The sequence below is a fragment of the Mixophyes fleayi genome, chromosome 9 (assembly GCF_038048845.1).
Source record: "Mixophyes fleayi isolate aMixFle1 chromosome 9, aMixFle1.hap1, whole genome shotgun sequence".
Classification (NCBI taxonomy): Eukaryota; Metazoa; Chordata; class Amphibia; order Anura; family Limnodynastidae; genus Mixophyes; species Mixophyes fleayi.
In genome coordinates, this window is record NC_134410.1 from 110,222,061 (window position 1) to 110,247,704 (window position 25,644).

The 25,644-nt window shown below is 41.7% G+C and overlaps 1 protein-coding gene across 2 annotated transcripts in view; it reads right to left on the bottom strand.

The window, feature by feature from the left end:
- TMEM268 (transmembrane protein 268) overlaps positions 1–25,079 on the bottom strand; it is a 45,330-nt gene extending 20,251 nt beyond the window's left edge. Inside the window, exons 1-4 of one of the 2 annotated variants that reach the window (XM_075184877.1) lie at positions 11,354–11,504; positions 11,107–11,249; positions 6,242–6,339; positions 3,588–3,695 (exon numbers count right to left, since the gene is read on the bottom strand). In XM_075184877.1, the coding sequence (XP_075040978.1) occupies positions 3,588–3,695; positions 6,242–6,339; positions 11,107–11,125 (225 nt within the window). In that variant the 5' untranslated portion in view covers positions 11,126–11,249; positions 11,354–11,504. Of the gene's footprint in view, positions 1–3,587; positions 3,696–6,241; positions 6,340–11,106; positions 11,250–11,353; positions 11,509–24,713 lie in introns of those variants that run through there. The other variant, XM_075184876.1, reaches the window with a different exon arrangement.
- Between the last annotated feature and the right edge of the window lie 565 nt (positions 25,080–25,644).

Genomic DNA, 25,644 nt, shown 5'->3' on the forward strand with positions numbered 1-25,644 from the left:
CTGATCTTACCTCCTTATAATGGTATATAAGTATGTAATATTACTGATCTTACCTCCTTATAATGGTATATAAGTATGTAATAATACTGATCTCACCTCCTTATAATGGTATATAAGTATGTAATATTACTGATCTTACCTCCTTATAATGGTATATAAGTATGTAATATTACTGATCTCACCTCCTTATAATGGTATATAAGTATGTAATATTACTGATCTTACCTCCTTATAATGGTATATAAGTATGTAATATTACTGATCTCACCTCCTTATAATGGTATATAAGTATGTAATAATACTCATCTCTCCTTCCTTATATAAGTATGTAATAGTACTGATCTCACCTCCTTATAATGGTATATAAGTATGTAATATTACTGATCTTACCTCCTTATAATGGTATATAAGTATGTAATATTACTGATCTCACCTCCTTATAATGGTGTATAAGTATGTAATATTACTGATCTTACCTCCTTATAATGGTATATAAGTATGTAATAGTACTGATCTCACCTCCTTATAATGGTATATAAGTATGTAATATTACTGATCTCACCTCCTTATAATGGTATATAAGTATGTAATATTACTGATCTTACCTCCTTATAATGGTATATAAGTATGTAATATTACTGATCTCACCTCCTTATAATGGTATATAAGTATGTAATATTACTGATCTTACCTCCTTATAATGGTATATAAGTATGTAATATTACTGATCTTACCTCCTTATAATGGTATATAAGTATGTAATAATACTGATCTCACCTCCTTATAATGGTATATAAGCATGTAATATTACTGATCTTACCTCCTTATAATGGTATATAAGTATGTAATATTACTGATCTCACTTCCTTATAATGGTATATAAGTATGTAATATTACTGATCTTACCTCCTTATAATGGTATATAAGTATGTAATATTACTGATCTTACCTCCTTATAATGGTATATAAGTATGTAATATTACTGATCTCACCTCCTTATAATGGTATATAAGTATGTAATATTACTGATCTCACCTCCTTATAATGGTATATAAGTATGTAATAATACTCAGCCCTCCTTCCCTTATAATGGTACTTTACCCTCTACCTGTATTCAATAGTACTCTACTCTTTCGATTACAGTGTTTCCTCACCCACTAGCAGTATTTCATACTATTCATCTTATTCCCTTGTCATTTTACTTTAGCTGCTGCCAACATTAAACAGGTATTTCCTTCTCTTATCATTAACATTCCACCAGTAAATACAGCAACATACGCTCTGTCTTCGAACGCAAAGGAAACTTACTTCACACTACGGGAAAGGGGCGGATGCCCATAGTCAATGTACAGTAAGGCGTGGCCAAACTCAAGTGCACACAGCAAAGCTCTAGACATGGCAAAGTTACTTGTATTTCTGCCGTGTCTCTTGCTCCAGCTACAGGTCTAGTCTAAGTGGCGTTTACTAGTAATGACTGTCGTGTATGCATGCTATAACATGTATTTGCAATCAGGAGCAACTTTAAAAATGTATTTTATGTTTAGCAGACATTAAGAACATTCTAATAAATGTATTTCATGGCAGTATGACACAGTTGTTCTTTAAGTATCCACCATAAAGACTAAAATCCACTAATTACACAGGTTCAAAGTGGGGAAAGGTAATGAAATAAAGACACAGACGTCCTTCGAACCCTCATATCCAAACGGATCTTAAGAAGTGTCGCAGCCATTGTGCAATATGGCATCAGTTACACAGACTGACACTGGCTCAGAGAATGCTGAGGACTTTGAGGAACTGAGTATCGGTTTAGGAAACAACTCATTGCACAGACGTTTCCACTGATGCTTCATTGCGATCCTTTATGAAAAAACTAATGAGCTCCTGGGGGTATATTTACTAAACTGCGGGTTTGAAAAAGTGGAGATGTTGCCTATAGCAACCAATCAGATTCTAGTTATCATTTATTTAGTACATTCTACAAAATGACAGCTAGAATCTGATTGGTTGCTATAGGCAACATCTCCACTTTTCAAACCCGCTGTTTAGTCAATATACCCCCTGAACTCAGTCAAGCTACATTTACCTGGAATCAAACATGACATCAAACAGCTAGTTCACAAAGTTTTTCCGAGTCACCAACTATATCCGCACATAATGGTTGTGTGAGTGTTTTAAAAGCAGATCTTACGCAGAAAACTGGAAAGAGTACGTTCCAATTTTTACCAAAGGAATTTCTATTCTGGGGGGAGATTTTATCGCCACATAAACACACCTCCCAAGATTTAGAATCACGAAATAAACTCCTCCCACATTTGGTTAAGCCACGTCCCCCTTTAATTCTGCAAATCGGGACAGTTGGGGGCTATGCATTAAATCCAAACTCTGTACAGAGACTATTCCATTAACCCATTGCCTTCAGATTACAACTAATCTCTTCACCCACAAAGGCATAACATCTACAGGTCTACAGACCTTCTCTGATATAAATTCTCCTTAGATAGGAACAAGTAAATAAGCTTCCTTCAGATCTATAGATGACATAAGGTTTCCTTGTTTACAAGGTTTATCCCAAATGTGACAGATCCCATTTCGGATGATCTCTTTACTATAAACTTATTGAGCAATGTTAAATCTATGATTAGGCAATGTTTATTTTCTTCCTTGGGAACTACAAAGATTCCTGTACAAACCCCTCTTCCCCTGTCTGGGGAATTGTTCTACGACACTCATAAGAATACACTGATCAAGGGCTTCTTCCAAAATTACTTTTTGATTTAATAGGAATCTTTCCATAGGGATTCTTGTAAATCGTATGTGGTATCCTTTGCGAGTGGTCTGGAGGACTCACTGGTTGTTTATAATGTTTTCCATACTGTTAGATAAGGCTGCTAGACTGCCCCCTACTGGTGTTGGATACTTCTGGCTTCAGAAGGTCATATTGTTAGTTCCTCCTGGAATGGTGCCCATCTGGCCTACATATTCTGTAGATCTTTATAGAAAATATTCACATCAGTCGCTACCCCAGTAGAGCTTGCAATCTATATTCCCTGCCACACAAACACACACTGTAGGGTTTTAACTTAGCCAGAATTAGTCTATCAGTTTGTTTCTGGAGTGTGGGAGGAAACTGGAGCACCTGTAGTAAACCCACGCACACAAAGGGTGAACATACAAACTCCACAAAGATAGTGCCCTGGTTGAAATTGAACCCGTGGCCCCAGCGCTGAGAGACAGCAATGCTGACCACCGTGCAACCGTGTCACCCATAAACTGGCAACTGACACGGGCATGAGCAGGTGTAGGGGTATGAGCTTGGGGTCTATTTGGGGTGGCACACTCAATTGACCGATATCACCACTAATATAATATATAAGATTGTCGCCATTGTATAGTCCTACGCTGGTACAGAAGAGTATTAATATCATAGCGATGACTGCTAAATGAATGCACTGGTAGAAAAGAGTGAATGCTGACTTCTACACATATTGCAGTGGAGAGTTTGAAGTATAAAGGGAATAATGGGATGAATCACTAATATTTGCACTGACAGAGTACTACTAAAGCCACAGAGATTTCACACTTACCAGAGCCAGGATCATCCCAAATCCTCGAGAGCTGAAGAAGATATATCTGTTTACCTCTGGGATGAGAGCAGGGATCAGTAGGGACTCTCTGCACTGCTCTACGGGGATCTCAGAGGAAGAACAAGGGAATGTTAAATAATGTAAACTCTAATCCTGAAACATAAGATCATCAGAACAGCCAAACAGCATACATAATACTCTGCCCCGTACTACCCTCAATATATACACCGGGATGGGTTTAACTGTTCTAATGCCTCAGCATATCTTACGGACTTACACAAACTAATGTAAATAGTTTTTTTAAATTTAAAAAGCAAGTTAAGTACATCTGACCGGCATTTTTCTTACCTGTCCTCCTACAAATCATTATTTCCTTTTCAAAATCTCTCTGGAGGAGAGACCAGTATGTCTACCACACACACACACACACACACACTTACACTTCTCAGCATGTCATGCGAAGGCAGAAGAGTAAGAAGGAGGGAGTGAGGATTTTACAGTGCACAGTAGAGACAAAGCTCAGAGAGCTGTTGCAAAGCCTTTCTGTTCATGCCATGTGCCTGTGGTTGCCATGGTAGTCATGTAATTCCGGTGCAAAATTATAAATCACTACTAGCAGCCCGAAGAAAGAAAACAAGGATTAATGATAATAACGAAGATTTTTATTACAGTCTGCCGTGTGATTTATGTTAAAAAAAAAAAAACACAGATTTTTTTAATGGAATTGCTGCTTTAAGCAATGGAGTCTATTGTATTGGTATGTACGCATGGAACATTCAAATGGAGGGAACGTAAAAGGCTCCTGTAAATACCCAATTCATGTCTGTTCCATAAAACTGTTTGCCATTCAAATACAATGCCTTATTATACGGAAAAAGCGCAAGAGGTTCTGGCAGGAATCATACAGTTTATTTTTATTTCCCATATGTTCGAAGCATATTGCAAATATGCATGGAATGCAATAAAAACACTTGTGTGAATGATCCCTTTGAGCAATGAATGAAGTGTTTTCAGTGTCCGATTGTTCATGGTCAATATGAATCAGAGAGTGTAGACCATGGGCCTGAGTCATTAAGGAGAGCAAAGCATAAAAAAGGAGTAACATTTGCATCTGGGCAAAACCATGTTGCATTGGAGGGGGAAGTAAATTTAAAGCGTGGGAATAGTTTTATAGTTGGGGTAGGGCATGTCCTAGATCAACTTTAAATTTCAGTGTAATAATAAAGCTATTAAGTATTTGTGTGCTAGATGAAAAAACAGCCAGTATTTAACTTATGGGCAAAATAATAAGCTAATATGCACCCCTTGCATTGTAACATGGTTTGTTCCAGAGAACATTTACACCTTTTTTGCCTTAATGACTCAGGCCCCATGAATCTATCTATCATGCACTACAATTATACATGAATCGCAATAATGTCGTATGATGCATAGGACCTTATTTATGGCGGACAAACAGCCGTTGCACAGTGCACGGCCGTCTTCTGTAGTGCTCTACGCCTCAATTTCTGTAAGTGGGCCTAGATTTCCCCCAATGCACAAAGGTTTATGGTGCAAGATGACGGTCTTTGCTAAGGAGCAGAACACAGCACTAGCAGATGGGTGGAGCTAGTCAGGTCAATGGCGTTTTTTGAACAATACGAAGTGTGTCAAACACACCAAAGTCCACATTAAAGACAGACAGTCCCGATGTCCCTTCACTCCTATGATTAGATTAATTAAAAAATTTGAGGATTAAAACGGAAAAGGTTTATTTCAAGTGGTGGTACTAAAGTGCTATGAGGTTGCACTGGATGTTTAAACTTTTGCACCGCACAAATAAATGCACTTTCCCAAAAGCAGAGGACATGGGCAACTTTACGCGCGAAGGGCGTACCACTGAGGCACCATAGGGCAAAACCAAGGTGCTCTGTACTGTGTATCGAGGACTTCATTTAGAGGCTCACGCATTTTGCTCTCTGAATATATGTACGAAAATGTGCATACTCACTCCACAAAAACTGACACACACTCAGGTCTAAACGAGGCCCCTAATAATGCACTTCATAAATGTGTCTGGGAACCATTGTATTTGCTCTCTATTTTTGTAGCCCATGGGATAAATGTATCAAGTGAGGTTTGAAAAGTGGAGGCCTACAGCAACCAATCAGATTCTAGCACTGGCAGATCCAGAGATGGAGGATCGGGGCAATCGCCCCCGAAGCAGCAATCTTCATACCTTAAAATTTCTGCAGAGAGGTCCGATCATTGGGAAGGAGGGGGGCAGGGCCAACCAATAAGCGTGAAGGAGGGGCATGGCTATGTAAAATCGCCCCCTCTAAAAAGGTCTAGGGGGCATATTCCCTAAACTGCGGATTTGAAAAAGTGGAGAAGTTGCCTATAACAACCAATCAGATTCTAGTTATCATTTATTTCGCACACTCTACAAAATGACAACTAGGACACTGCAAGACTTTACATGTTATACATATGACTCATATTTTAAAACATTGTGAATCATAAGTCACATACTGTAGAATGTTAGTGTTCTATAGGGTCTGTAGGAACTCACGTATCTCATATACTAAATGAATGAGAATTATATAAAGCAACATCCTTGTCCCTTACTATTGTGATTCACATGTTATGTTGTACGCTAGGAATGTCGCAAGTACCTGGACGCCACATTCCTGAAGCCTCTGGATGCATTGTTCAGCGTGTTTATCCCTCGATGTGTACGGCAGAACTGTCAATAATCGCCCATTGTAAAGACCTGCACAGAGAGAAAGGCCAAACCTCAGTTAATTGTGTTGCATGATGAGCCTCAGAAAATGAGCCACTCTTATTTATAATCACATGCAGTAAAGGGTATTTAAAGGCCGTGGTTCGATGTCATATTGAGTGTAATGATTGGCACCATGGAAAAGATGTTTCTCAAATGATGCAGGCTGACATATTGCAAATAAAGGTCAATCATATTTAATCAAAGCACCACTAATGCAAGTAATTTCCATAAGTCACTCCATATTCATGTAAATGTTTTTAAACTACCCCAAGTGATAGTTTGTATATTCCCTATTCTCTATGCATACAATTTATCCGAGTGACCCATTGTACAGTATCACACAGTGTAATTCACAGCAACGAGTTTCCAGTAAAAGGCTGAGGAGAGTCCTTGGGGACACTTGAACTCCTGAGAAGAGGTCTCGGTACGGCAAAACCAGCGGTACTCATTCCTACCCACAGATGCTGAGTAAAACCACTTTTCAGACATCGTGGACCCTGATTTGCCGTTGACCTTCATCTACCTTTTTATTTGATTCTCAGGACTGTGAGTAATACTGTAAGTGTGATATTGCATTTGTCTTTATAAATTTATATTTTATTCTAATCATGCTGCTCCTGGGTGTCTCCATTGATGCTCTAAAGCAGTGATAGGCAACCTGACACACTTCTGGGTTCGCATAGGCGGCCCTCTAACCTTCAGAAGGGCCGCACATGGCCCTTAATCTCAGTTATAAGTTAAAACAATACATTTAATGAAAGAACGAGACACCTATCTGTAATAACATATCAGGAGGCATTTTAAACAAAGTATATAGCAAATAAATCAAACAATAACTTAGGAAGGGGACGGGGCCACAGGTGAAGGATCGTATGGCTGCCAGTTGCCTAATACAGCCCTAAGGGATATGTTGTACCATCTGTCTCTGCTTGTAGACAGCAGTTATACACAGAGGCGGCAACAACTAATTTCACCATAGGAAGAGTCAGCGTACTGTGGAATTTCAGTTCAACAAGAACACAGGAATGGGCCAGTAGAGTACTTGGGTGTATAGGAGCCTATATGGTCTTAATGAGCATAACAATTATACCATTTATTTATAAACAATATTTATAATATCAGTCATTATACAAGTGGCATCATTTTCTTTGATGCAATTGATTGTATTACCTTCAACCACTTTTTAAAATTATACTAACCCATACTTGCCAACTGTTCCTGAATGCCAGGGAGACTCCCTGAAATAGGGGTGATCTCCCTCACTCCCTGAAGAGTCTAGCATTCTCCCTGATGCTGAGCCAGTACAAGACGTGGTTGGCTTCACCATCTGTGGCATGATGACACAGTTCAGAAATTGTGTCCTATGTCCATGTATTGATGCCTATAGAGGTGGCCATTTTAATGGAGACCAAGGTTTAATCAAAGACTGACAGGTAAGACAACATGACTTCAGTAATGGAGACAGAAATGTAAAAAAACACTTCAGTCTCTAGAGATTCATTAGCTGCTTTTTCTTTAACGCATATTTGCCTACTCTCCCGGAATGTCCAGGAGACTACCGCATTTCTGGGAGACCTCCTGGGCTCCTGGAGAGCAGGGCAACCTCCCGGTTCTCACCCCCACAATAGATAAGTGGCGGGGTGGGGCTTAATGACACAAATATTGTATCATCTTATCCCCGCCCCCTGCTGTAATTGGCCAAATTTGTGACAATCATTTAGGGGGCAGGGCAAAATGATGCGATTCTTCAAGCCCCGCCCCCGCACGCCACCACCCCCGGGATCTCCCTGAAGCCAACAAGGAAAAGTTGGCAAGTATGTACTTACCTTTTCATGTCACCCACAGGGCTCTTATACACACTATACTATATAACTATTCACTATGCCCTGAATCAGGGCTCTTACAAATTTTTAATTTTTCAGTTAATTTTCACTTAATTTATTTATAGTATTAATATCACCAGATGACTATTTACCTTCAATAAATTATGCCCTCATATATAAATGAATACACATTCACTCATAAATTGCAACCTTTTTGAATAATTAAATTGCAGATTTTTGATATTGAAAATGAATATATCAAATTAGAATGAAATATGTTAAAATTTCATCACTCTGTACTAGCAATTTATTAATTTAATTCATAGTTAGAATAATGTCTGATGTTTAATTTTGTTTAACTTTGTTATGACAGTCTTACCTATCAGGAAATGCATTGTATTATTATTATTGTATTATTGATCGGGAATATATGAATATAGGATTCTTGGATACCTTACAAAATTTGAGTTCTGATAATGATCCAAATATAGGAGGTTCTTAAAATGACAGCATTGATACACGATGCCCGGCATATGTAAACATAGGTCTTAAACCAATGAAGAAGACTTTAGGGCGGGACATATCACTGGATAGGCTGAAAACGCAGCCATTCAAATTGCATCATACTTACCAATACAGGAATTACCAGCTCTGTGATTGAACCAATAAGAAGATAGTTGCTAATAAACGTTTCCAAGGATGGGTGAATATTGAATGACGGGGGCGGGCTTAAGACTATAAGAAGCTTGTCAATCCGTTCCATCGGCTTGTCTTGATAAAGCACCTAGCGAAACGCGCGACTCACAGCTTATAAATATAAAAAAATCTAATATATTTACCATCTATTATCAAACCACAGAATGAATGACTACAATAGCGTGTGTGTCTTTTTAGGCTTAGGGCCAGATTTACTAAGCTGCGGGTTTGAAAAAGTGGCAACCAATCAGATTCTAGCTGTCATTTTGTAGAATGTACTAAATAAATGAAAGCTAGAATCTGATTGGTTGCTATAGGCAACATCCCCACTATTTCAAACCCGCAGCTTAGTAAATCTAGCCCTTGGTCTTATGTAGGCTTCCACTCTGCATAGTTCATGGTCTTCCTAAAACAGATTGGTTGGTTACGATCAGCTGCAGCTTCTAATTATTGGGATAGAGCTCAGTGTAATACCTACTAGATATATAATAATCAGTGGTTGTGATTTAGTCCCAAATAATAATACTGGGAAATAATTTGCCATTATGATATAGTGCATATGGCTAGATCACAAAACCACGGTATAAAAGGTCGTATAAAATTATTATGAATAAGGCAGCCAAGCAGCTGGTTTTATAGCTCAGCAGTCATTTCTAATAAAAAAAGGAACATTCATATATGAATTATAAATTATTGATCCAATATGAATCTAATGCCCATTGGAATATGAGTAAACTACAGCATATAAATAATATATGAATGCAAGTACCATTTATTATCCCTTCATAACATAAATAATTGGAACCATACAAACAAGGGTTCAACATCATCCAAGTTTTGACAGGAATAACAACAGTGTGGATGTTAGAAATCATAAAATCCCATGTGAGTGTACTTCTTATGATAATACTCAACAATAACAATTAAAACACACACACAGCTTTTGACTGCGCCCCGCCCACTAGACACGCCCTCTGTCCAGGATCTCCCGGACTTCAGTGCCTAAAAGTAGGCAAGTATGAGTAAAACAGTTCAAGAATTTATAGAACTTATACAAGACGGAACTGCAGGCTCTTTCCTACCATGAAATTACATGTCTCTTAGTTACATGTACCTAATAAAGTGGCCACTTGGTGCATACACATAGCTGGGAACTAGCTGGGTATTGCACACCTGGAGGTTTTGGTAGGGATTTGCACCAGATCAGTGGTGTAGCAATAAGAGGGGCCTGATTCATTAAGGAAAATAAGTCAAAGAAATGAGTAAGTTTTCTCCTGGACAAAACCATGTCACCATGCAAGGGGTACAAATTTAGTTTATTATTTTGCACATAGGATATATACAGGGGCGGACCCAGACATTTGCCCTACCCGGGGCGATTTTAGGGGGGGGCGATTTAGGCCCCGCCCCCTTTCTGTGTTCTAAGGCTGCCGGCGGCTGCACAGTATGTGCAGGTCCGTTCAGCAGTGAAAGTGTGCTGTCCCGCTGCTCTGATTGTGTTTAAAACACAATCAGAGCAGCCGGGCAGCACACTGTCACTGCTGAACGGACCTGATCGCCCCCCTGGATCCGCCACTGGATATATACTGGCTGTTTTTCCAAGTAGCACACAAATACTTGATAGCTTATTTGTACACTGAAATTTAAAGTTGATCTAGGACAGTGATGGCTAACCTGTGACACTTCAGGTGTTGTGAAACTAAAAGTCCCAGCATACCCTTCCAGCAATAAGCTGCTGTATATTGGCAAAGCATGCTGGGACTTGTAGTTTCACAACACCTGGAGTGTAACAGGTTAGCCATCACTGATCTAGGACATGCTCTACTCCAATTATAAATCTGTACTCACATTTTAAATGTACCTCCCCCTCTAAAACAACATGGTTTTGCTTCAAAGTTACTCCTTTTTTTTACTTTCCTTAATGAATCAGGCCCAATGTTAGAAGTGTAGTAACTGTATCTGGGCCTATGGATCCACAAGCTTAGGTCTTATTGGTTCTTTGCTATTGTGGAAGCACCAGCGCAGTATGTTTAGCAGCTATAGGAAGCTTTCTGAATTGGGATGACTGCAATGATGTTCTGCAAAGCACTCCTGCGAGAACTAGGAAGTCTCCTGCACCTGCTACGTTTGCTTTTCTCTGCCTGGAGTGGGGGATTAACTCAGATATTGCACAGAGGCCCCGGGGCCTTCTCTTACAAACACATAGGCCTTTAGGAGCATATCACCGGTTATGTACAGCTAAAGCTGGTGGGCATGGAGCTTCTGTATGTCACAGTTGCTGCAGTTGAAATCGATGATTCGGCAATGACGCCAGCTAACTGTTGTGTATAATTTGCTGTGAATCGTGGTGGGAATGATTGACACACACCGAAATCCAGTCTGTGGACAATATTGATTTTCTTACTTTCCAGCAGTCATTTATGTTATTACGAGGAGCACAAAGCTGACATGTTGTCTGTACATAAAGGTATCTCATCTCTCACCTGAATTTAAAGTGACTGCTGGTTCAGAGCTCTCCCTCCAAGGACCCGCTCCCCCATCCTGCCCCGTCATCGTACCATTAGAGGCAGCTAATACGAGTGCTGTCGGATTCAGCAGAACTCGGCGGGTACTTCCAGGCTCTGCTCTGATAGGTCACCTGTTATTGTACAGAGAACATGTATTAATATTTCCATCATACACATTCATTGAGGCTTTCATTGACTATGCAAAAATACCAATATTTCACAATATTTCAACATTTTATAATAAGACATTAAGGGCCTAATATAGAGTTGGAAGTAGTTTCCATCTAAAATGCATAAATTGTACTCGAAAAAAGACACTTTCTACATAATATGCTGAGTCGGATACATACCAGTTGTTGATCGTAATTATCAAGTTGTAACTTACACCAGGGAAAGACACTTTCTACATAATATGAGTCGGATACATCTTAGCTGTTGGTCGTTATTATTATATTGTAACTTACACCAGGGGAAGACACATTCTACATAATATGAGTCGGATACATCTCAGCTGTTGGTCGTTATTATCATATTGTAACTTACACCAGGGAAATACACATTCTACATAATATGAGTCGGATACATCTCAGCTGTTGGTCGTTATTATTATATTGTAACTTACACCAGGGAAATACACATTCTACATAATATGAGTCGGATACATCTCAGCTGTTGGTCGTTATTATTATATTGTAACTTACACCAGGGGAAGACACATTCTACATAATATGAGTCGGATACATCTCAGCTGTTGGTCGTTATTATCATATTGTAACTTACACCAGGGAAATACACATTCTACATAATATGAGTCGGATACATCTCAGCTGTTGGTCGTTATTATCATATTGTAACTTACACCAGGGAAAGGCACTTTCTACATAATATGAGTCGGATACATCTTAGCTGTTGGTCGTTATTATTATATTGTAACTTACACCAGGGGAAGACACATTCTACATAATATGAGTCGGATACATCTCAGCTGTTGGTCGTTATTATTATATTGTAACTTACACCAGGGAAATACACATTCTACATAATATGAGTCGGATACATCTTAGCTGTTGGTCGTTATTATTATATTGTAACTTACACCAGGGAAATACACATTCTACATAATATGAGTCGGATACATCTTAGCTGTTGGTTATTATTATTATATTGTAAGTTACACCAGGGGCAGATACGTTTCCTGACAAATGTATCTACGTCTGTGCCCAGATCTACATCGGCCGCATTTACTTCAACACATCCTTATTGCACTTTGCCTATGTTTCCGTATCCCTTGCCTCCCAATAAGCTTAAGGAGCGGTATATGCAAGACGCGACGGCCTCTGCATACAGGTACCAGCATGAGTATTTTTTGTAGGCTTGCGCAGTGGTGAAAGATGGCGCTGCTGTGATATTTGCAGCACTCTGCAAATCCCTACAATGGTAAAATTCTCTATTATGCCTGATGAGATTCTCCCCCATCCTTCAAATCATTAAATGCTCTCCAAAACCCCCCTGTTCATTAGAGCTCACCCTACCTATGGGTTGGGTACGGTTTTTCGATGGCGAAAAATCCGATACCCATGAGATCTACAAAAAAAACAAATGTATTAAAAACCAATGTAAATATTACTAAACTTACCGGAAAACCGACTGTGCAGATCAACGATGGAGCAGCATGATGACCGCAAGTGATTTTGAATGAAGACCCGTCCGGCACTACAGTTTAGTGTCATCGCGACTTCTATTAATTTTAATTTAAAGCAGCAATGTCAGGCCCCAGCAGGTTAAGTGTTTAAACACTTAACCCGACATTGCCGCTTTAAATTAACATTAAAATAAGTCGAGATGACACTAAACTGTAGTGCCGGACGGGTCTTCATTGAAAATCACTTGCTATACTTCCTATACTACTCATATTGGTACACCATCGCTGCTATCCCATCTCACCTCTCAGTAACACTCACTCCTTTGTCTCAGCTCTGCCTTTCCCCCACTAAACTGTAAACCAGGGGTGTCCAACCTTTTAGCTTCTCTGGGCCACATTGGAAGACGACGAGTTGGTTTGGGCCGCACATAAAATACACTAACACTAACGATAGCTGATCATCCAAAAAAACATAGAAAACATAGTTAACATATTAAACTTACTTGGAAATGAAGTTAGTAAGAGTTAGGAAACCTGTTGCAGAATCATGATTAAAGCAGTAGTCCCATTACCAGCTACAATTTAACTTACCTGCATCTGCCCCTTAGTGGGGTTCGGGGAATTAAATGCCAAAAACTTTTTTTCCTCTCTTTCTGCACCCATGAATCATTTTTTTTATTGACCAGTTTGAAATGGTCACCGATATAGGTAGCATCAGGAGGACTAATAGAAATCTACAGAGATTTAAAGATAGGGTGGCGGGGAAAATGGCTCAATGGAGCAGCCTCCGATGAGGGTAACAGTGGGTGATATTTTCACCCTACTCAGCACTGCACATTTAAAATGGTTTAAAATATAAAAAATACAATCATCTCTTAATATTTATATTAGATACATACAGAGAACACAGCTAGTTCATAATTGCATGGTGCAGAAAGTCCAAATTCAGAGTAAGAACAATAAGATACTGGATAATCTTTCACTGCTGCTGATAGTTCGCTCGGGTGACTCCTCTGTGCTGCGCTACGCAATGGATGTCGGGTGTGATGACGTCACCCCCGACATTCACTGCGAGCGCCGCACGGAGGAGGAGACCAGGGAGGGAGCCGGAGCGCCAGCTGACGTGACCGCAAGGTAAGTATTTTCATTATTTTTTTTTGCAGGATTTTTTTTTTTTGCAGGATTTTTTTTTTTTTGCAGGATTTTTTTTTCCAGTGCTGCCCCCTTGCCACAACCAAAACTCCTGCTGGGCCACATTTACAGGCATGCTGGGCCGCATGCGGCCCGCGGGTTGGACAACCATGCTGTAAACCCTCTTATGAGCAGGGCCCATCCTAACATTTGTATTCACATCTGCCTTTATTTTGCTTACCTTGTATGTCACTAATTTATGTATGTCATTTCCCCCACTCTCCATCGCTGTTGAGCACTGTGGCGTCTTATAAATCAATGACAATAATAATAATGTTCCAAAACATAATAAATTTATTACCTTCTTAAAGCCGCGCTACAACCAAATGAAATTATTTTATTAAAATACTTCTCCCGCCTAGCTCTGTACGCCCATTTTCCCTCCATTCCTTTCACAAACCTGGTGGAAAACTGTGGGAGGGGGATAGTGAGGTTGTGGCTTGTGATTGGTCCCCTCGCTCACACGCCCCCATCTTAAAGTGGCATTGATTGATTTCTGTATTACAGAACCAGCCCCAGGAAAAACAACTGCACATAGCTGCACTGGGAGTTCCGATAGGGGGAGGAACACATTAGTAAAATGTTACAGTAGGTGGCAGTGCAGCTTAAGAAACACATAGAGCTAAAATGTACACAGGTATTTTTTTTAGGTATGCATTTTTTTTTATTTTATTTTTTATTTTGTTACAACCATATGTGGTAGAGGGTCGCCCTGTGGCCACAGTTACTCCAGCATCTGGAATGAGATATCCCAAACATTCTACATGGTCAAAAGTTTTGAGAATGACACAAGTCCTGGTTTTCACACAGTTTGCTGCTTCAGTGTTTTTACACCTTTTTGTCAGATGTTGCTATGGTATACTGATGTAACATTACAAGCATTTATTGACAATTACATTAAGTTTATGCAAAAAGTGAATATTTGCAGTGTTGACCCTTCTTTTTGAAGACGTCTGCAATTCGCCCTGGCAGCTGTCAATCAACTTCTGGGCCACATACTGACTGATGGCTGCCCATTCTTGCCTAATCAATGCTTGGAGTTTGTCAGAATTTGTGGGTTTTTGTTTGTCCACCCCCTTGGCTGAGAAGCAACCCCATACATGAATAGTCTCAGGATGCTTTACTGTTAGCATGACACAGGACTGATGGTAGTGCTCACCTTTCCTTCTCTGGACAAACGTTTTTCCGGATGCCCCAAACAATCTGAAAGGGGATTCATCAGAGAAAATGAATTTACCCCAGTCCTCAGCAGTCCAATCCCTGTACTTTTTGCAAAATATCAGTCTGTTCCTGATGTTTTTCCTGGAGTGATGTGGCTTCTCTTCTGGCCTTCTTGACACCAAGCCATCCTCCAAAAGTCTTCGCCTCACTGTGCGTACAGATGAACTTACATCTGCCTGCTACCATTCCTGAACAAGCTCTGCACTAGTGGTGCCCTGATCCCGCAGCTGAATCAACTTTAGGAGATGGTCCTGGCACTTGCTGGACGTTCTTGGGTGCCCTGAAGCCTTCTTCACAACTATTGAACCTCTCTCCTTGAAGTTCTTGAAGATCCGATAAATGGTTGATTTAGGTGCAATCTTACTAGCAGCAATATCCTTGCCTGTGAAGTTCTGTTTGTCTAAAGGAATGATGACTGCACGTGTTTCCTTGCAGATAACCATGGTTAACAGAGAAAGAACAATGATTTCAAGCACCACCCTCCTTTTAAAGCTTCCAGTCTGTTATTCTATCTCAATCAGCATGACAGAGTGATCTCCAGCCTTGTCCTTGTCAACACTCTCGCCTGTGTTAATGAGAGAATCACTGACCTGATGTTAGCTGGTCCTTTTGTGGCAGGGCTGAAATGCAGTGGTAATGTTGTTTTTGGGATTAAGTTCATTGTCATGGATTGCAATTCATCTGATCACTCTTCATGACATTCTGGAGTATATGCAAATTGCCATCTTAAAAACTGAGGCAACAGACTTTGTGAAAAATAACATTTGTGTCATTCTCAAAACTTTTGGCCATGACTGTACTAAGACAAAGTATAGTAGGCACAGTACCACCTATAACACAATTTATATGTTGTCTGTATTATTCTTTCCCACGCTTCTTTCCAATAATCTTTTTCTGGGGAGGGGAGCGAGAAAGGAGCAAAACCTTTTTCCCACTCCCATGTTTGTCGTGAGTGCCTAAAAATAGGTCAAGCAACATATTACACAGAGAGGGGATTATGTCTTTACATGTGGGAGGGCAGAGAATACTGACTAGAAAGGGATAAGGTCACGGAGGGCCTCTGAGGGGTGAAGCAAGTGTAGGGAATGTTTAATTTGCAAATACTCTTGGGCTTAATAGAGTGATGATGCTGGATGGAAGCAAGGGCATCCCAGTTATGTCCTTCAGAGAGGTCAATAGCGAAACAGATCACGTCCTGCTTGTGTCTAGTAGCTGAAGGACTTAAGGTTCACCTCCAAGGTTGTTCCATAAGGGTCTAATAGGTGCGATAGCAGTAGAGAAGTTGAATTTCATTTTCCGTAATTCCCAAATAAACATCTGGGTGGTCGCGTCCATTCCACAGAAACTCAGTTAAGGTCCTCTGGAAACTAACAAACACAGAAAGAGTCTGGGGAAGTGGGAGAGTCTGGAAATGGTAAAGAAGTTTTGGAATACTAGTAATATTTTTCTAAGATGTGAAGGGGAGTTTTCTTGGTATAGACGGTCATTAGAGATTGTGATAAAGTCTCCAAGGTATTTCATCTTTCCATTTAAGTTTAAAGCTGGACATTAACCCTTAGTTTTTTCAAGAGGGCACATGAAGCCGTATAGCCTCAGGATTCTAAAAAATTATTTTGTGTCCAGAGAGAGCAATTGAACATACTTGCCTACTTTTAGGCACTGAAGTCCGGGAGATCCCGGACACGGTGTGTGACTAAAGGGGGAGAGGGGGTGTTTTGATGCGGGGGGCGGGGCCAAAATGACGCAACTCGCATTATTTTGGCCAGGTATTTGCCAGATGCCGGGAGATTTGCCTGCTCTCTCGGGAGTCCGAGAGACCGACCCAGATTTCGGGAGTCTCCCGGACATTCCGGGAGAGTTGGCAAGTATGCAATTGAAGCACCATAGGTTCAATCTACAGGGCACAAATCAGAGGGAGACAGTGGCAATCGTTGTCTAGTATCGTTGCTGACTGAGACTACCTCACACCGGATGCTGGTGACCATCACCGTAGCTGATGGAGATGAACACAGGGTCTTCCCGAGTGAGTCTCCAGACAGACAAAAGGTCTCTATTCTTGATTCTGCTTTTAATATAAGAGAATACTGTTTTGACACTGTCATTGATAAATGCAAGTCTAAAACTCCATGTAAAATATAGTTAACTAGAAAAACATATACAAAATTTAATTAAACTAAATACAAACACCTGTTGTCAATCTTCTTTCCTGCTGCAGTCCAAATGGAAATATCAATGAAGTAAACTTAATAGACGGCCACAACTTCATATAATATAGTAGCTTAGCAGCCAGACAAATGAATTAAGAGCTATCAGCTAGAGTGGTCAATCCGCAATCATCCAATCAAAAGACTAACTGGTGTTGATCTTGATCATCATCATTATCATTGCATCTCGTTACGCCAGCCCTCCATTACCCACAAGAGATATGTCCCCTGACAGCTGTATATGCTTCAGCATCTAGGGCTACTTCAGTTGCAATTATATGAACACGACGTTACTTTATTTGACCGTCGCTTGCCCGACTCCTCCATTCCCCATTCCACGTCTCCAAGCAGGGCCGTAACGAGGGTGGTGCGGGCGGTGCCGTTGCCCAGGGCGCAAAGCCAAGGGGGCGCAGCAGCCGCACTCGCTACCTGCCTCCATACCTTCAGCCCTTAAGTTCCGCTTAAGGGCTGAAGAGAGAGAGATATAGTAACTCACAAAAGTCTGATGCTTCTGGCCATAAGTTCCGCAGTGGAACACATGTGCGTTCCACTGACAGGAAGTTCGGCATTTGGAACGCAAGTTTGCGTTCCAAATGTTTGGCATCTCTCTCTCTCTCTTTGCTCTGGCTATTTTGACTGAGCGGTTAATATGATTTTGGATGGTTGTAGTTGTGTTACAAAGTTTCACTGTGCTCAGAAAGTGTTGGGAGAACTGTATATGAATTAATGCTTTTAGTGTGTGCCATGTATTGGCGTCTCGTTCTCTCTCTCTCATTATATGAAGTACATTCATAATATTAAAAGGATTTCAACCCCCCCTTAAATTCAAGCCCACTGTTTATGTAATTAAGTGCATATATATATATATATATATATATATATATATATATATATATAAGATTTTTTTCCAGTAAAGTGCTAGCCACACCCACACATTAGGTTGGCCACACCAACTTGTCAAATGCCACTCCCACTTACATGGGGGGCGCCGGTGCCCTGTCTCGTCCAGGGCACTAAAATGTCTAGTTACGGCACTTGGAGACTCCAAGCATAAGGAGTCAAAAGTGTAAGATGTGACAAAGTCTATGTACAGTCATCCAATTCTACTTTGGTCCCAAGGAGTGTTGGTGGCCTACAGTGGTCTCAACATTTCCTATACGCCAAGTTATCATCATTTTTTTTTTTTTTTTTTAAATCCTTCAGAATCCATGGGAAAAAAATGTGGCATAACCTGGATGTAGTCAGGTACCTAAAACATATGTTAAGAGAACCAAAAGCTTCAAGACTTCCGAATATCTGTTCATTCAAATTAAGGGGAAGGATAAAGGCTCCACAGCTTCTATGAGATCTATCTCAAAAGCAAGAATAGATTGTATCAGGAGAGCTTACAGTGCAGGAGCCATTCAGTCCACACTCCTGGCCAGAAAGTTTTCTTGTTGAATAAAACGTGTTACATTGCTTTGTGTTCTGTCCAGATTTTTATTCCAAATGAGACTGTTTTGAAGGTTACACAGGAGACCGCTGCCATATGCAGGCACGTGAAAACAAACAATTACAATTCAAACATTCTGGAATTGTCCTGGACTGCAGCATGGTAACGATCGATCCACAGTTTCCCAACCTTTCTCCTACCTAAATCTGGTCAGTTCAAAGAGGTAATGAGTGTTAAGGCTGACGGCATATATCATAAACTCGTAGAACAAGTAACAGAGTTCTTCACCTATAGCAGCCGCCTTTCCCGTAGAGTTGAATGTGCTCACAGGTACTCAGATGATGCCAGGTCTTAAACTCAGAGTAGTACAAGTTTATAATCTTACCGTAGCGCAGTCGAGGGCCAGGTGGTAGAAACAGCAAAGTCCAAAACGGGCCGGGGGGTCAAAGGATACAGCAGGCAGCGGTAGTGAGGTCCAGGCAGAGGTCAGGGCTGGCGGCAAACAGCGCATCCAGGTAACAGGCAGGGATCAGGGTCACAAGCAATCCAACAGAGTCTAGTACGCGAGTCAAGGGTCATACACGAAAGAATCAATCCAAATAACAAGAGCAGAGGAGTAGAGAAAGAAGCAGGTCAGCAGCCAGAGACTGAAGCTATAACCGGCAGGGAGGCTAAGCCCTCCCTGCCTTAAATACTAGCAAAGACCAATAGGAACTGAGGGACACAGGAGGGTAATCAGGCCCAGCAGGAGGCTAATTATTCCAACGTTCAGAGCGGTGCTGTTCAGAGTGTCCCAGAAATTATGCCATGACAACAGCACAACTGATCTTTGTGTATAACATATATACGAATGAACTTTATTTGTTATATTGTTTCTAGACGATTCAAAGGAAGTGCCCAGACCTTATCCCCATATCTGTTTTTTGTATATTGATTTTTTGTGTAGCATTTTGGGTGGAAATGCTTTAAGGAGGAGGAGGGGCTGCATCATTTGGCTCGCCAATTGAATCTGTGAAGTTATTTTCAGTCATGCCAAGGTGTCTGTCCCAGCCAGTCCTGATGGATCTCCTACCGCGAGTCTTCCAGAGAGTCCAGTTGCCAGCAATGTCGAGTTTCCAGAGTGGTAAGCTGTCTGCTCTTCTCAACTTACAGAGTGTTTGCTTGCCAGCTTGACTATGGACCCATCTGCCCTTCTGGCCTGAGGACCTATCTGCCTTGAGGACCCATTTGCCCTGGCTTTGTGGCCTGAGGAACCAACTGTCCAGGCCTTTTAGCCCAAGGACCCGTCTGCCCTGTCCTTGTGGTCGGAGGACCCATCTGCCCTGACTTTGTGGCATGAGGACCCATCTGCCCTGCCCTTGTGGTCGGAGGACCCATCTGCTCTGGCCTTGTGACATGAGGACTCATCTGGCCAGGTCTTTTAGCCCAAGGACCATCTTCCCTGACCTTGTGGGTGGAGGACCCATCTCACCTGACTCTGTGGCCTGAGGACCCATCTGCCCCGGCCTTGTTGCTGGTGGACACATCTGCCCAGGCCTTGTGGTCGGAGGACCCATCTGCCCTGACCTTGTAGCCGGAGGACCCTTCTGCCCTGGCCTTGTGGCTGGTGGACCCATCTGCCCAGCCTTGTAGTCGGAGGACCCATCTGCCCTGGCCTAGTGGTTGGAGGACCCATCTGTCCTGGCCTTGTGGCCGGAGGACCCATCTGCCCCAACCTTGTGGCTGGTGGAGCCATCTGCCCTGGCCTTGTGGTCGGAGGACCCATCTGCCCTGACCTTGTGGCCGGAGGACCCATCTGCCCCGGCCTTGTGGCTGGTGGACCCATCTGCCCTGGCCTTGTGGCCTGAGGACTCATCTGGCCAGGTCTTTTAGCCCAAGGACCATCTTTCCTGACCTTGTGGCCGGAGGACCCATCTGCCCCGGCCTTGTGGCTGGTGGACCCATCTGCCCTGGCCTTGTGGTCAGAGGACCCATCTGCCCTGGCCTTGTGGTCAAAGGACCCATCTGCCCCGGCATTATTCTTTGACATCTGTTACCTTGTATTTCATTGCACTACTTTATTTTCTATTAAATAATTGTCTTATTTCTCACAGGTGTATGTGGGCGTATGCACTGACATTTGGAATTAACCTTGTTTTGTCGGTTTCTTTTACATGGAAACCATGACACTGACAAGCTGAGGTCCTCTCTGATAGAAAGTCCTTGTCACTCACCGGAGTGTGAGTGCCTCCACTCTGGTACGTGGTTCTCCATCTTTCCCGCTCACACCTGTGTGGAACCGCGGCCGTCCGCCATCCTGTCGCACTGGGCATGCGCAGGTCCCTTTAACAACTACACCTGACCACTAATGTGATTGATGGATCAATCACCCCTCCCTACTTAAGGCACCTGCAGCCTTAGGTAGTGGCCTGATCTTGAAGTCTCACTCCCAGTGAACTTCTATAGGTGTGTGCAGTCTCCAAACTGCTTCCAGCTTTACTCCTGTGTGCAGTTTCCAAACTGCTTCCAGCTCTACTCCTGTGTGCAGTTTCCAAACTGCTTCCAGCTCTACTCCTGTGTGCAGTTTCCAAACTGCTTCCAGCTCTACTCCTGTGTGCAGTTTCCAAACTGCTTCCAGCTCTACTCCTGTGTGCAGTTTCCAAACTGCTTCCAGCTCTACTCGTGCTTCAGCTTCCACGCTGCTCCCTGCTCAACTCAGCGGCGGTTCCCATACCGCTACAACGCTTCACTTCTCAGCTGATTCCGGATCTACACAACTGGGTATGCTCTACTGACTATTGACTATTGCCTATTGCTCGCATACCAGTTGTATCCATTGTTGTTTGCTGCACAGGGTACAGGTACCCATATAGACTGTGTTACTGCATTGCTTCATTTAGGACAAGCTTTCACTCAAGCTACGATATCTCCTCACGCTACTACTTAGCGTTATTGTGCATATCTGCTGTGACCAGCTTCTCCTCACTGCAAGGCATCTACTCCATACAGACTATTCATTGTGCCTTCCATCTCTGCCTCACAAGACATTGCTCTACTCGCGCTGTTTCCATACAGCCACAGTTTGCCTTTCAACTTCACTCTCCTGCACCTGGACAAGTCCTCATTCCTCCTCACAGCAGTGGTACAACTTGCTGCACGCAGACCACTGACTTCCCTGCTACCTACCCGCACCTGGACAAGTCCTCCTATCACAGCGGTGGTATAACTTGCTATACGTAGACCACTGACTCTCCTATTACCTACCTACACCTGAACCAGACTCCTCACCATAGCGGTGGTACAACTTGCTGAACGCAGATTCTAGTTGTCATTTTGTAGAATGTACTAAATAAATGCTAACTAGAATATGATTGGTTGCTACAGGCAACATATCCACTTTTTCAAACCCACAGTTTAGTAAATCTAGCCCTATGTGTTCATACCTTGCATCATTCCAGATGGGAAAATAGGATCAAGTGGCCAACACTGCTTTTCCAATTAGGTCCCATCCACTTTAACCTCTGAAAATTGTGACTGTCGTGCAAATTTATATTTTATATAGTTCTCATTTCACACATTTTCAAAATATGTACTATTAAAGGCTACTTTTAATATAAGACAGATTAGACATTAGAGCTTATGTAACTTCTATTTGTTGAAGACTATTTTCTGTTTACTCAATTTTCACTAGCTTTACAACTCCAGCCTGACTTTGAGCACTGCTGACTGTTCTCTTGACCATCTACGTTTAGGGATTACAGTTGCAGGATACTCCTCAAATATTGCAAAGGGTTATGAAGGGTAGGTAATGCAATGTTTGCCCTTGGGTGACTATTGTTTTAACCCAGAAATATAATTACCATCTGTAAAATTAAACATGTCTCAAAAATTATTCTGAATTATACATTAAATGGAAAGGTAGGATTAATTATACTTGCCTACTCAAAGGAATGTCGGGGAGACTCCCGAATTCCAGGTAGGTCTCCTGAACTGCCGGGAGAGCAGGCTATTCTCCCGCATCTGCCTATTTCCTAGTGAAGTGGACAGGATGGGAGCCTCCATGACACCATTCTTGGTTAATTGAGTCATTTTGGCCCCGCCCCCTGTGGAAAAATGACACTTTCGCATCATTGCATCGTGAGGCGGGGCCAGAATGGCGCAATTTTCCTCCCCAGTCTCCTTTATCCCCACATCCCACCTCCTGAAGGGAACAATGAAAAGTTGGCGAGTATGGGTTTCTAGTATCTAGAATAATTATTTCCTTCACTGTACAGAATTTCTATTGGTGCTACTATAAGATACTTGTCACACCTATAGGGGCATATTCAATTCTCTGCGGTTTCCGCTGCGGAAAAACTATTACGGTAATAGTAAGCCGGATTTCAGCTCACGGCTCCCTGAGCCGCGAGCTGAAATCCAGCAAGAAAAGTACCGTAATACCGGTATTTCCGCGCACTATTCCCGTAATGACGGGAATAGTGCGTGTGGCGCGTTAATTTTGGCTATAACGCCAACAATTGAATATGCCCCATAGAATTTAATTTTTCAACTTCAAATTCCCATGCAATTGCCTTATTAGAGTAGACGTATCAAACAACAGAAGTATCAAAACCACAAAAAAAAGCATACGATTTTTAGACACTCTCTTACCATATTTATTGAGTTATTATAGACTCTAAGGGGTGTATTCACTTGTTCCTCCGGCCGCAGGAAAAACGAGCACTCTACAACTATTACCGTTAATACGGTAGTTTACTCGCTTAATTTCATCTCGCAGCTCAGGGAGCTGCGAGATGAAATTCAGCGAGTAATTACCGTATTAACGGTAATAGTTGTAGAGTGCTCGTTTTTCCGGCGGCCGGAGGAACAATTGAATACGTCCCTAAGGGGAGAATTCAATTGGCCGTGGTACTGTCAAAAGTAACGCAGCCGACACACCATTACCATCAATACGGTAACAGTGCGCAGTATTACCGTTAGTACGCTAATGTTAACGCTGAATTTTACTAACATATTCTGGGTTAAAATGAACGTATTAACGGTAATAATATTAGCGCCGTGATATTCCTAGAATAACGTGCGCTACGGAATCTGCTAGCGCAATATAAATAAATGATGATGATGATGATAATGTGCAACTGAATCGGCTCCTAACACAGAGAATTTAAGTACCCAAGTGACAAAAGGTTTGCTCGGTCCATAAAAGCCAGCTATTATAATTATCCATTATTTATAGAACGCCACCACACGGATCTTTATACAGAATATTTACTTCTTCACATATGGAGCTGATTATCTGGAGTTTAGAAGAACCTATTCCTACGAGTTATCGTATTGCAAGTATATCTGAAGGTTGAATTTAAGAAGCTAGAAACAGGAACCCCAGGACACACCTATCATTACTTTTCAAGTACAGTATGGTGAACAGACCCATAGCATTGAGGAAGGTGTGAAGATACGACTTGGCTTTACTGTATCTCAATACACAGAGTTAAGAAACAGACGTCTAGCCAGAACTTAATTATGCAATAAAGACAAGGGATGGGGTTAGAAGCATGCATTATCTATTGAACTACAGGAAGTTGTGTTAACACACTGTAATACTGATAAGAGACTGATGTGTTATAGTTATTAATAAGAACTTATGTTCAAGTGGTCTTCACTTACTTCCAGCCAGCTCTGGGTTCATCCACCTTGTAAGAGATGTCTGTGCAGCCATGTTCACAGGCAATTGTGTAAATGATCACAAGACAGGAACTGCACTTGCTCTGCTGGTCTGTCTATATATACATACTGTACAATGCATTATATTTGTGTGTGTGTGTGTGTGTGTGTGTGTGTGTGTCTTCCTGCTTTCTCTTTCTAAAGCTGTCAGTACTGCAGCCTGACTGAGGACTCCTCCCCTGCTTTCAGCCTTCCCTGCACAGACTGTACATACAACCTGATCCCTTCCCCTTGGCTGAATGGCTGCCCTCATCACAAGGTAACCCAGCTGGGCCAGCCATTCTCCCCTGCTTAGTCATAGGCTGCTCGCCTTCCTCACCAGGAAAGTTTCAGAGCAAAGGCAACGCAGTGTCCCTCTTGGCAGCTGCCCCAGAACATGAGGCGCAAAGGAGTCTGGGTAATAACAGGAGAGAATTAAAATGCTGAACTGCTACTAATATTGTGCTGACAGGATCATCTGTCGAAAAATTCAGTGCCAGCTGTCCAAAAATTATTAAAATTAGCGCTGTGGAATATGCAAGTTTGTAAAAACTATAAATCATGCTGTAAATATATACATACTGGCAGATATTACCGCACTGTAAAATATGTGTTTTGCATCATGCATTGTGATATTTTTAATGAAAATAAATAAAATGTATCGTAATCTATATAAAGTGGAGGCAGTCATTTTGGGAACTGAACCAATATTCCTCAGAATTCAGGAGGATTTTTGTTTGCTTAAAAATAGTTAACTATGCATCTGGTGCTAAAGCTACTACCTTGGAAATGAATATATATCATACTTGCCAACTCTCCTTGAATGTCCGGGAATCTCCCGGATTCTGGGTCGGTCTCCCGGACTCACGGGAGAGTATGGCAGCCTCCCACATCT